Raw genomic sequence first — 13835 nt, forward strand, 5'->3', positions numbered from 1 at the left:
TCTTACTGAGTGTCTTTGTAAAGGTTAATAAATTAGTTTACGTGTGGTAAAATGTTGTGGTTTACCACACGTTTGTATAGCGGATTTCAAACAGACTAAATATGATTCATCTGTTGTGGCAAAGCAAGTTTACCTGAACCTGAAATGATAAATGACCTGCAACCTGAACTCCAACGTGCTTCACACTAGAGTTTATCATTCACCCATTCACACACTGGTAGTGATGACAAAGTGTTGGTTACAAGCAATCAGTCTACTGAACTGGCCACTCCTGAGCCTTTGCTAAAAAAAGTACTTCTAGCCCGACCATCAGAAGTCCTACTGCATCGTTTTCTTCATTTACCCCTCTCACTGAGAACTGTGTGTCCAAACTTCTCACGTGTAGCTGCCCTACTACATGCCCACTTGACCCCATTCCGACTAAACTGCTGCAATCTATTGCTCCTACAGTAGCTGCAGCAGTCACACGTGATTAATGCTTCACTGACATCTGGTACATTTTCCACCTCTCTCAAGCATGCTCAGGTTAGACTGCTGCTGAAAAAAACATTCCCGTCCTCCAAATCATGTGGAGAATCACCAACCTATCTCTCTCCTCCCGTTTTTGTCTAAAACCATCGAAAGGGTGGCCTTTTCACAGAGCACCTCTCACAAAACTGTCTGCTTGGCCCATACAAATCTGGGTTCAAAAATGGCCACTACACTGAAAAAGCTCTGTTAGCAGTGACAGAAGCCTTAAAAGAAGCTAGAGCGACTGATAAATCCTCAGTACTTATCCTTCTTGACTTATCTGCTGCATTTGACCCTGTCAACCATGGTTTCTTTTTGTCCATACTCTCTAGCATGGGCATCACACTCCTGGTTTGAATCATACCTCACAGAATGATCATTCAGTGTATCTTGGCTTGGACACTCTTCTGCTGTGCACCATCTTGCCACAGGAGACCCCAGGACTTTGTACTAGGACCTCTTCTCTTCGCCATATAGACCACCTCACTGGCTAAGATCATTTGATCACATGGCTTCTCCTACCACTGATATGCCGATGACACCCAGCTCTATCTATCATTCCCGCCAGATGACCACACAGTCTCCGCACAAATCTTGGATTGTCTCTCTGACTCTCAAAAACTGAATTACTTGTCATCCCAGCAAAACCATCCATAGGGCACAATATCTCAATCCAAATTTATTCACTTTCCCTGGCTCCTTCAAGAACATTTCAAAATTTGGGTGTTGTGATTGATGACCAACTGACCTTTAAAGACCACTATGACTCTGTTGCTCATTCATGCCATTTTGCGCTGTATACAATACGAAAGATCAGACCATACCTAACACAATATGCCACCCAGCTCATGGTGCAATCTACTGTCCTCTCCCACCTCAACTACTGCAATGCCCTTCCAACTGGTCTTCCAGCCTGGTGATGTAAGTGGTTCCTTCTAATAAATGATCTATAAGATATGATTTTCCATATAAATATGAATTATCAATAGTATTGATCTTTTGAAATTTGATCCAAGATTAAAAAAGGTCTTTTTGGTAGTTCAGGGAAATCAAAACTTTGTAATGATTTGAAACGGAGGCAAAATATAGTTTATAAAAATCAATTTATAAGAATCTACAAACCCTTGTGGTGAAAGCTCCCGGTTATCCAGGGGTCCAGAGAAGCCGGGACAGACAGACTGCCGGTAGAAAGACTTCTGTGGTAGTTCCATGTCAAATACGAACCATTTGGGCTGAGATACCTTCCGGGTGAATGATGGCGGTCAGATCAAGTTTGCATCTGATGCAGCTCTGCAGAATTACGAATAATGTTTGACCTTGAGGTCAAAAGGAAGATGATTCCATTTGCTTTACTGACCCAGTCGGCCGAACCGGGCAGCTCGCTGGAATGGAAACGTTCAAGAAGTTAACTCTCTTTTAATAACTATTGTTTAGCAATTTGGACAAATCAGAATTTGACAAATTTAAAGTGGACGTTATCAAAGACCTCAGACACCAGTCCTGTCCCAAATACTTAGGGAGGTTGTCTCCTTCAAGGTGAAGTATACATGTCAAACATTACTGTGAAGGAAATATGTTAACACTTGTTATAATATTAATAATGTGAGAATATACTGATAAACAAATCATTATTAAAGTCAACCAATAGACTCATCTGGTGTCATTTAAGATCTGGAATCATCATAGGAATGAACATTTGTTAACCCATCATTCATTACTGTAGAGCAACCACATTATTAAAACCCTTTAGATTTAAAACATATTTAGGTACCACAGAATATGGTTGTAATAAATTGTAATGTTAAGAAAGTCATTTTATGAGCCAGAAAAGATAATTTTATTAAAGAGGTTTAGATAAAGAGTCTTGCGTCTTCACGGGCATCTTGGTGTCTTCTGATATGGAACAGGATAAGTTAAGGATACTCGACACCTCCGGTGTCAGATTGGCATGACCTGTATGAAGAAGTTAACTCTTGGCCTTCAAATGATCCAGAATGCAGTGGGCGTCTGGTCATCAATCAGCCTAAAAGAGCACAAGTCACCCCTCTGTTCACTGAGCTCCATTGGCTACCGTTAGGATAGAGTAGAATAGACTTTATTGATCCCACAGTGGGGAATTTCGCTTTCCAACTCTTTTCATGTGTTGTTCCACAGATGTAGTATGACCCATCAAGCACTACCAGAAGAGGGGTGTCTTTGTTGATTTTCAGAAAACTCCTGAAGACCCTGCTCTTCAGAGAACATCTAAACTAGTACCCTCCCAGCATCCGTACCCCACTCTACTGTCCACTCCTTGTTCACTTCCCTTTATTATTCATTATGCTGCCTCTCTGCCACCAATGCCATCAAGGGCAACCTGCTGGCTTGATTATCATCTTTAAGTCGCTTTGGACAAAAGCGTCTGCTAAATACTTAAACATAAACTACAGCGTAGCCTCAGCTGTCCTGGTGCTCACTGACAGAGGCGAGGCTGCTTAGCACAGGTGCCGCCATCCCTCAAACCACCACCAGGAAGCAGGGAGGGTGAAGTGTCTTGCTCAAGGACAGAATAACTGTGACACACTGGGCAGGATGCAAACCTGCAACCCTCCAGCTACAGGGTGCGAACATTGAAAATGAACAATGGGCGAGGAAGGTCCCACCTTTCTCTCCTCTTATTGGCTAGAAGGGCTCCCCAATGATAGGTTATTGTATATTAGTCCTCTTTAATAAGATAACCTCAGTGCTTGAGAGCCAACAGATATACTCCAAGTTACAGTGTGATAAATCCAACAAGAATTTTATAAGTTCATAATTTATTTTTTTCAGCTTCTTTCATAAAATAACCTGAAAACTGGTACGCTGCAAAACAGGACGGAATGATTATTATATCACCAAGTTCACACTTTCTTCTCTTTTAAACAGCTGTTCTGTTGGTGACTGGAGGACAATCTGCACTTGGGAGAAGACAGTTTGTTCCTTAATTAATTAGCTAATCGTAGGAGAGCCCTTCTAGCCAACCAGAGATGAGAAAGGTGGAACCTTCCTAGAGTATCTTACATTTCCAGTGTTTGATTACTGGCAGACACTGTCTGCCACCATCGCCCCTAACACGGATACTAGTTACCTGAAGGTACTTTCTTCTTCTAGGAGTTTACTTTTAGCAGCAGGAGCTCAGGAGGATTGCTGGATCGATCCCAGCTCTCTCCAGGGAGTTCTGCCGTTGTGTCTCTGGGCAAGGCACTACACCATCCCTGCGTGCTGGCGGTGGTCAGAGAGACCGGTGGTGTCTGTACGGCAGCCTCACCTCTTTCAGTGTGCTCCAAGCAGCTGTGGCTATGATGCAGCTCATCACCATCAGCGAGTGAATGTGTGTGTAAGTGAATGGATGAATGATACACTGCAGTGTAAAAGAGCTTTCGAGTCCTGTGACTCAGAAAAGTGCTCTATAGTGCAGGTCACTTAAAATCTGAAATGACTTATTGTTTCTCGTTAATTTTTCACACATTAAAATAATCATCACACAAAAAAACATTTGTGAATATTGACCATGTTTATAATCTTTTTAATTCCTGTTCTGGACGCAATTTTAAAGTTACTGTCCATTTATTGGCCTAAACCCAGGAAAAAAAATCTTAAATGCATTAATTATCTGATAATTAGCCCCACAAAGCAGAATTCATCATCTTTATTATTTTAACAATTTTTCTATTTAAAAGACAAAAGACATTTGTTTTAAAATGGTATTTGATTTGACTTTTGTTTGAACACTGAATACTGTATACACATAACTCCATACACATAACCTATTTTACATATAGCTCCAAAATTGGCCTTCCTGTTGAATTAAATGTATTTAGAACAAAGTCAAAGTAACAGAATTACTGTATTTTTATTATGTAAAGTAAAACAAAGAATTCACAAAAATTTTATTTTTGGGGGGGATTTTTATTGTTTACTTAAGGACATGGTTTGGCATCAGCTACTGGTTCACAGCGGTCCACCACGGCTCGGACTTCTCCAATGTTGACTCCATCATAGGTCCCAGAGATGGAGGTCCATTGGGTCTCCCCGTTGAGGTACGTTCTGCTGAGCCGAGCTGTGTAAGGGATGTCGGCTTTGATCTTGCGTCCCTCCATACGGACTCTGCAGATATGGTTGGGTGGGACTGTGAGCTCCACTGACACAGAGTGGCTGATGGACTCCACCACGGTGGTTCCTCTGTTGAACTGCAGGGTCTTCTCTCCACTCAGCTCTATTCCCCCTGAGCCTATGAGGGGGATCTTGGCTGTGATGCTGCCAGTGATGCCCAGCATGGTGCCTCGGCCGATGTTCCAGGTGGTCTCCACCTCTGAGGTTTTGGAGATGGTGACCCTCTTCACAATGCTCTGGCACTCGTTGTTGGTGACTCCAGAGATCTGCATGGTTTCAGGAGGATACTGAAAGATGGCAACCTCATCAATGGCATACTTGACATCAGTGATGTGTTGGGTGTAGGCATCCCTGTTAATGCTCAGGACCTGATATTTCTTGTACCAGTACTCATCACCTTCCCAGGGCAAGAAGAATGCTTCAAACTGAGGAACAACCTTTCCAAGACCATACTTATTCTTCCCGACATAGATGCCAGTGCCTTCACAGGTTTTAACTGAGTGTTGGGGTACAGAACCATAGGAACCTTCTTTCCACTCCAAGAACTCAAAGTTGTCTTTGTTGGCCAGGATCTCAAACTCGGAGGCGTAATATTCTCGATTTCCATACGGGTAACGGCAGTACGAGCCCAGGTTGGGGTTGTAGAAGCCGGCTTCACACTTATACTTGCAGACGTAGTCGGTGCGCTTGGTGTAGCTGTTGTAGATGGAAATGGCTCCGTTAGGCAGAGATCCATCCCAGATCAGCCACTCCAGGTTCACATTATCACCGAAGAGGAAGGATGAAGGCAGGTCTTGCTGCTGCAGCAGGTCCTCCGGAGTCAGAGGACTTGACACAATCTTGTTACTACCCAGTTCAGGAACCTGGTCCTCCAGCTCTGGGTTCAGCAAAGAAACTGCATGAATACAAAAAACAAACAATGACATGGGTTATTGTTTCTGTGTCTGGTTTTGTTAAAGGTGTCCTGACACAATCTTTATTGCTACAATTGACAGAGCAAATTCAGGGAGGGTCTATGTGAAAAAAGTTTAAGTGGCTGAGAAAAAGTATCTACGTCTTAAAAGAAGTTTTGGGTTCATTTCCACAATAATTTTACTGAAATTTATCCTGATTCTATTTCCAATATTTTGTTTTCTAACTTCCACAATGCAATGTTTACTATTGCCTGATCTCTGAAGATTTGTGCACACACTCCTCCAGCTAACTTCTAGTTCCTGAAACAGGAGCACCAGAGCTTCTTTCCCACGGGGGAGACATTTATGCAGACTAGAGACTACAGATTTACTGACATAATATCTAATCGATAATCTGGCCAAATTTTATTGAGTGCAGGCTAGGGGTTGTATGAACTAGTCGACTAGTCGACTAGTTGACTTCACGGCTCTGTAGTGACTTTTTATGCCTGTCATCGACTAGTCGCTGTCACGTGATAATGACTGACAAGATGCAGTCCTCGGAAAAGACAGCAGGTGAAGAGCCCCTGCGCGTCGGGAGGCGGAGGCGACGCACTGTGCCAGAGCGTCGGTACTGACACCGGCGGTAAAACGGACATTTAACCAAACTGTGACCTTTTCCCTCTTGCAATTTTACCTTCCCCTCACCCCCATCCTAACCTTAACCAGCTTGCGAAGGCAAAGCTCTGATTGTTGACGCGCTCCAGACATCTGCGTCCTGAGCACGGCCACAGTAACATTATCAAATCAGGTGTCGCCACCTCAAAAACAAATTAACCATGCAATCGTTCATGTTGGCTCATTTCCTTTAATGATTTCTGTCTTTTCTTTGTGCCTGATGCGTTTCGCTGCTGTGGAGTGAGGCGCATCACCTGTTTTGTCCTCCGGTGACTCACCTAACTGATGTGGCCGGCGAGCACTTCGCTGTTTTTGCGGTCGGTAAATCTTTTAGAACTGCAGTTCAAAGGTAACTCAGAAGGTGAATATATATGAACCCAGGTAGCAGTTTTTCTTTAGGATTGAGAGGAGATGCAGGAAGATAATAAACATACAGGACAGAAAAACAGTCAAATAAAAACAAGTTAGTTTTTGTACCTGGTGGTTGCAACAAACAGACACCATTGAAGGTAATCAGAAGTGAGGAACAGAAAATGAAATAATTATTTTAATGTTTAGAGCAGCAGGAACTCCGAGAGGCTGCAGGTGCATCAGTTTGCTGCTGCTGCGCAGAAGGAGGGGGGAGAGGGCTGAAGTAGGATGCAGAAACTACCGTTGCTAAAAGAGATGTGTTAACTTAGAAAATGTGGGCGCAATTTTAATTGTCAAAAACTCCAGCGAACCTACCGACCCCCCCGTGCCGCTTCAGGTGTATGACGTCATCAATGACTAGTCGAAGTCGACTCGATTTTCATTACTTGACTGTCGACTTTAAAAAAAATTAAGTCACGCAACCCCTAGTGCAGGCCCATTTAAAAATTAAGATGGTTTTATGGAGGATTGTGCTGTAATGTAAGGCTCTGATTGACCTTTTGATGTATTTAAGGTTTTATACTTCATGTAAGCTTATCTTGGTTCTCTGTTTAAGGTTGTTGCCCATACCAAGGTTCAAGCCTCTCTTATGTTGTGTTATCTTGTCTTAGCTTTGTGCTATGAATCATCAATAATGCTCTTTCCTGTCTGTATTTGGTGTCATGTCAAATTTCAATTTAGTCACATTTGACTTTTTTGCTTATCTGCATCCAGAGTTTCTATTCACACGACTTCTTGACATTTTCAAATAGAAACATGTCTACCTTTCTGATTATGGAGGCTCCTCTTTACAATGTCCCGCAGTGAGGCAGAGGAGAGAGCCAGTAGGGCCGGCAGCAGCAACACAAATAACTTCATCTGGAAAAAAATAAACAAAATGCTGTTAAATCGATCTCCACAGAATAAAAGAAAATGTTGTAGTGAATTACTATTTTGAACATAAAAATGTTTTCTCGGCTTTCAAATATGTTCCACTCCTGCTGGTAAACTATTTTTATTTACTTTCAGCATAAAGCAAAACATGCAGAAAATGCATATGTGATGATATTAATAATATAATAATAATTAATAATTATTTGTTATACTTAAAAATTGGTGCAACAGGTTTTGATGGATTTATAAAAAAAGTGATAATCAAATAATTCACAATTCAGATCAATTATTTTGTTTTACATTGAAGAATTACAGTTCACTTAGTTTTATTTTACACGTTCATTTATTTGTTTTCAAATCATAATATTCGAATGAGACATATTTATGTTTATATGCATTTGACCTACTTATAACTATAACTAATGGAGAGTACAGATGCTTTTTTTCTCCTCTCCCTCCCTCCTTATCCAAAAGCTCTTTGTCCTGTCTTTGTATGCACGGCGCTTTCTGCATTTTTTCTGGAAACTGGAAATTATTAAAAATGGATCTGGTCAGTTGGTCTCTCAACGCGATTGACAAAATTTCTTCAACGATGAGAACGGGAGAAGGGGCTCCCAGATGCCCCTCTGGGACAGAGCCAGTTGGGTATGTCATGACCTCCTGGAAACAGTGGAACCTGATCTGCCTCTCTCAACTGTCTGTAGAGGATTCTGAAGATGTCTGGATATTCGTCGTTTTGGTGTCGGGATTCCTGCTGTTTGGCCTGAGCGGTTACCTGGCTTACCAGAAAATTATCGAGCTTTCGGGGAATATTGGCTCAATCCCGGAGCTCAGGGATGGAATGCATCATGCTGTGAATGCACAAACTCATATAATTGTCGAGATGAGTCGTAAGCTTAGAACTTTGGCTGAGATTCAGGCTCTGGCACAAAAGGTGGATTCCATCAAGGAGCGAGTTGACAGATCAGCACGGATTGGGATAGATTAATTACGCCATTGTTGGATCTAGAGGGGTTGAAGACCAACAAAACTCTAAGGCAGAGAGGAAATTATCTCTGTCTGTCCCCAAAACAATTCTTATCTGAATCTGGAGCCCTTGAAGCCTGTGAGGCTGAAGTGAAAACTCCCCCCTCAGAAGAAAGCTCACTATGGAAACTCTTCTCCCTATCCCAGCCTGGGTGGGACTGTGACCGGTGAAGGCCGTGGAACCGTATCTAGGAGTCACTGTGCTCTCTAACCCATTATCTCCCTCCCCTGTCCAAACACAGGTGATGAGCGCTGCTCCATGCAGCTGCACGCACTGAAGTGAGGAGAGTCCCAAACGTACCTCCCCACCTAGTGGACACTTATGTTGTGTAATGTATGAAGTCTGTGTGCAGATCTGTCTGAGGTGTTTTTTTTTTTTTTTGCATTGCAGAGCTGCCCTCTCTGTTGAGGGTAACTCTGAAGTGCCTTTTTTCCCCTCCCCCTGACTCTATCCTCATATAAACCCTCTTGATCAATTGTGGTAGCGCTGTTGCGAGTCCCACATGCCAAAGACAGTGGCAAGTACGGGGTCAAAAGGTGAGCCATACTGGACTGGCTTGTGCGAGCAAAATCAGCCAGTCGACAGGAGTTGGGCTGCAGGTCAAAAAAACTGTGGTCAGAAACAAGGGTCACACAAGGGTCACAGGGACAAGAGGACAGAACTGGGCGAAGGGTCAGGAGACTGACCCCACCTCTTTGCCCCACCCCTGGCTTGGAAAGATGGGATTGGAGGAGAACAGAATGAAGACAAGCCCATCAGATCCAGAAGCCCTCTCGGGAACATTGGAGAGAAACTGAAGAATGCTGCAAAAGATGATGCAATGACCTGTGTTAAGAAGGAAAATGACACCAAATGTTTTGTGTTGAGCTACAAAGTGTGTATCTGGTAAATGACCCCATGACCTTAAGCTGGTCCAGGAAGGGTATATAAGAACAGCTCTGAACAGCAGAGGGGGATTGAGAGATTCGACAGCAGCTGGGGCAGAGGACAAGAAGAGACAGAGCAGATTTGGAGGGGTCATCCCCCGTCCTGCTGGATGGGGGATGACAGGCAGTTTTTTGGAGAGAAGCAGAGCTAGACAAGTGAGTTCTTGGGGAGATTCTGAGAAGACAAGAGCTGGTGTAAACGAGCTCTTATTTAATCATTTTGAACTAATTCCTCCGTGGGGGATAGCAGTTGTTTTTTCATCTACCCATTTTTTGTATTTTGATTTTATAATAAAACTTTTTTGAAAAAGAAACATAATCCTGATTCTTTCAGGTTTTCTCTAAAGCTTCACGAGTGGGGGCTCTGATCATTAATTGCACAGAGGTAAGCACATTAATTATGGGTTCTGGAATTATCAGGACTTACTTTACGGTTTGTGACAGATTAATATAAAGAAACCTTAAGATAACGGGATTGCTTAAAAAGAAGTGAGCTACTACAGAAGGAAAGGTCTTACATATTATTTCACCTTTAAAATAAAAGATATGATTCTAACTTAGGACGCCCAAACCAGGATCTAATACCATAATACTCACCGACATCCCCATCGAACCCTGATGGATGCACCGTCTCATAAGTTCTAACGGAACTGGGTTTTAAAGGAACCGGTAAATGGGACGGGCACGTGACATGGCGCGCCAAACGTGGGGCTACGGAGTGAAGGTCTAAATATTAGATACCGGGCTATCCGACGTAGAACTGTCTTTTAGGCTGATAAAAGCTTGCGCGCTAAGGACCTATTAAGCTTATAACCTTGAAGTGAAAACCGCACCAGTTTCTCGAAAAAGAAAGAAATCTGGGAGAACGGACGATCAACTTAAAAAGGTATAAAGAAAATACGGCATTCCGACGCAAGAAAAGCCAAGGATAAAAGCTAGGCAAAAAATAAAAATAAATAAAGAATAAGAAAAACTTTTAACCAGCCATGGCAGATAGATCTTTCAATATCCTGTAACCGGAGCTTTCAGAGGCTGGAAAAGCTAGTATGGAGCTGCGGCGGGGCGCTGTCCGGGTGCTGAGGCACAAGTGAGATGCGATTAAACGTCATGGCTGGATCAAAATCTAGTGAAGGACTGATATGTAAGAATCTGTGTGACTTGGGCCTCGTTTCTGGTAACACGGGGAGGTATTTGTCACGAACTGTAAAGTAATCATGTTTCCTAGCTTCATAGAATCTCATGTCGGGCATCGTCACGCGCAATGGAGGCTAGAAGCCGGGAACATGTTTAATGTGTGAACCTCTGTGCTTAAGGGCTCCGTGAGGGGAGAAACCGTGCCGCCTGTAAAGGACGGACTTATAACTGGGAGCATTGGAACTCTGCTCCAATTAAACTTTGTTTTTAGAGGATCTGCTTGAAACAAGCACCTAGCTTCCGCTCTCGGCAGCCTGCAGATATGAGAAGCCACAGCTGAACAGAGAAAAAGCACTCAGTCAGCTGAGTAACAACAGACAAGCAGGATGTGGTGACATCACCCCTCCCCCTACTAGTTCTGTTGAGAAGGGAGAGTCCTGAACTAACAGCTCCGTATGATTCTGACCTGACAGACAGCTACACTACTAATGTGTAAGCATTTTTAACCTCGCTACATATGGTGTTGTAGGCAGGATCCATGTAGTACTGTCAAGTAGGTCCGTGGATGTGAAGTTTGTGGCACCCTGCGCGGGAGTACGAGGACGCGCTGGTGGAAAGAGGGGGGAAGGTGTGACAGTGTGAGCGTTCTGTCACAATGTCTTGATTGATAATGCATACTGGCCATTTGGCTAAGGGGATGTCCCTTTGGCTGAGTGGTTAGAGTGTATGACTCCCACCCAGGGAGTCTCGGGATCAAATCCCGCCCGGGCCCTCATTAATCCACCTTGCCACACTTTATAGTTTTTAGCGTAAGCTTCCCACCTGCAGCTACAAGCAGAGTTAGCTTGTTGCTGTTCAGGTGTGTGAGGAGAATATTTGAAGCTCTGCAGTAAAAGATGTCTTCAGTCTGGAGGGAGAGAGTCTCTGCTTGAAGGTGGAGACTGAGATGTTCCAACCAGCAGCTCAGCTGACCAGATGGCAGTAGAAACTGGTGGAGAAGCAGGAACCCAGTTCTGAACCCTCATGAACAAACATCTGGTTCTTCAGAGACTGAAGTGAGTGATGATGATGATGATGATGATGATGGTGTGTATCTGGACTCTGAGCTAGTCAGACTCTGGGTCTGAGACTGGAGATGAAGATGATCCAGAGGAGGAGGCAGCCCCACCCCAAAGAAGGCTGTTGCAGTCCCCTGGCTAGATTTTTCTCGCATGGGGGATGTTGCGAGTCCCACATGCCAAAGACAGTGGCAAGTACGGGGTCAAAAGGTGAGCCATACTGGACTGGCTTGTGCGAGCAAAATCAGCCAGTCGACAGGAGTTGGGCTGCAGGTCAAAAAAACTGTGGTCAGAAACAAGGGTCACACAAGGGTCACAGGGACAAGAGGACAGAACTGGGCGAAGGGTCAGGAGACTGACCCCACCTCTTTGCCCCACCCCTGGCTTGGAAAGATGGGATTGGAGGAGAACAGAATGAAGACAAGCCCATCAGATCCAGAAGCCCTCTCGGGAACATTGGAGAGAAACTGAAGAATGCTGCAAAAGATGATGCAATGACCTGTGTTAAGAAGGAAAATGACACCAAATGTTTTGTGTTGAGCTACAAAGTGTGTATCTGGTAAATGACCCCATGACCTTAAGCTGGTCCAGGAAGGGTATATAAGAACAGCTCTGAACAGCAGAGGGGGATTGAGAGATTCGACAGCAGCTGGGGCAGAGGACAAGAAGAGACAGAGCAGATTTGGAGGGGTCATCCCCCGTCCTGCTGGATGGGGGATGACAGGCAGTTTTTTGGAGAGAAGCAGAGCTAGACAAGTGAGTTCTTGGGGAGATTCTGAGAAGACAAGAGCTGGTGTAAACGAGCTCTTATTTAATCATTTTGAACTAATTCCTCCGTGGGGGATAGCAGTTGTTTTTTCATCTACCCATTTTTTGTATTTTGATTTTATAATAAAACTTTTTTGAAAAAGAAACATAATCCTGATTCTTTCAGGTTTTCTCTAAAGCTTCACGAGTGGGGGCTCTGATCATTAATTGCACAGAGGTAAGCACATTAATTATGGGTTCTGGAATTATCAGGACTTACTTTACGGTTTGTGACAGATTAATATAAAGAAACCTTAAGATAACGGGATTGCTTAAAAAGAAGTGAGCTACTACAGAAGGAAAGGTCTTACATATTATTTCACCTTTAAAATAAAAGATATGATTCTAACTTAGGACGCCCAAACCAGGATCTAATACCATAATACTCACCGACATCCCCATCGAACCCTGATGGATGCACCGTCTCATAAGTTCTAACGGAACTGGGTTTTAAAGGAACCGGTAAATGGGACGGGCACGTGACAGCGCGACTCAGGTTGCGAATGACCACAGTCACCAATTCTTGTCATGTGTCTATGTATGCATGTCTGATCTCAGAATTGTGTGTACTGAAACTCTAATTTCCCTCTGGGATTAATAAAGTATCTTTGAATTTGAATTTGAATTGAATTTATCCACAACTTTTATTATGTTGCCTTCTTATCAGTTCATTTAAAAAGAACCCAAATGATTTGTTAAAAGTGTTCCAAAAAACACATTTTGTTGTTATTATAGCTAGATTTAATTTTTGATTAGGACAAGGATGTACTGAAACTGTACAAGATACCGTTTCTGAATTAATCTGAGCTTTTAGTTTTTTCATAGTGAAAATAAAACTGTAAATATTACCTTTCTATATAAAAATCAATTCCCAGCAGTTAGCTGGTGTTTGAATCTGACTGACTGAAGATAAAGACTCAGATCAGAACTCACCGTTACGGTCTGGTCTCCCTCCCTCTCCAGTGAATCCACCTTCTGTTTTTTAGGTTTATATAGCTGCTTTAAAGCTGAACCATAAAGAAAACGGTGCACTGTCACAGTGTCTTATCTGATAAGCTGATGTTACAACAGCAATGAAAGGCCGGAGTTGCTTTGCTCAAAATATATTTGTCATACATTTGCCCATGAAATGCAGATGTTTAGAACAATTTTGAAGCATAAAAGTTCATCTTCAGAAAATATTTCATACCTTTTATTTAAAGCAGTCGGACTCGTTTTACATCTTAAAGCTTCTCTGAGGATTCAGTGAGAGCAGAACACATGAACTCTGACAGATGTTAAGTTTTACTTTACTGACACTCGTTGATTATTTCTTTAACATCATTAACTTTTACTCCGGAGTTGTTTGCATGCTAAAAACAACCTGTAAGGTAACAATTGTGCTGAG

General features: G+C 42.9%; 1 protein-coding gene across 1 annotated transcript; it reads right to left on the reverse strand.

Annotated features, from left to right (window-relative positions):
• Nucleotides 1–4038: 4038 nt before the first annotated feature.
• On the reverse strand, nt 4039–13486 carry LOC107395311 (natterin-3). The gene is made up of 3 exons (XM_054734413.2): nt 13382–13486; nt 7388–7481; nt 4039–5536 (listed from the first exon to the last, which is right to left on the reverse strand). Exons 2-3 carry the CDS (start codon nt 7479–7481, stop codon nt 4449–4451), a joined length of 1182 nt encoding a protein of 393 aa, XP_054590388.2. The 5' UTR covers nt 13382–13486; the 3' UTR covers nt 4039–4448.
• Between the last annotated feature and the right edge of the window lie 349 nt (nt 13487–13835).

This window comes from Nothobranchius furzeri, chromosome 2 (genome assembly GCF_043380555.1).
Source record: "Nothobranchius furzeri strain GRZ-AD chromosome 2, NfurGRZ-RIMD1, whole genome shotgun sequence".
Taxonomy (NCBI): domain Eukaryota; kingdom Metazoa; phylum Chordata; class Actinopteri; order Cyprinodontiformes; family Nothobranchiidae; genus Nothobranchius; species Nothobranchius furzeri.

Excerpts from the sequence above, each read along its gene's own strand:
- LOC107395311 (XM_054734413.2), bottom strand. The coding sequence starts at position 7,481 with ATGAAGTTATTTGTGTTGCTGCTGCCGGCCCTACTGGCTCTCTCCTCT. Across the intron at positions 5,537-7,387 it reads GAGCCTCCATAATCAGAAAG|TTTCTTTGCTGAACCCAGAG; the intron begins GTAGACATGTTT and ends GTATTCATGCAG.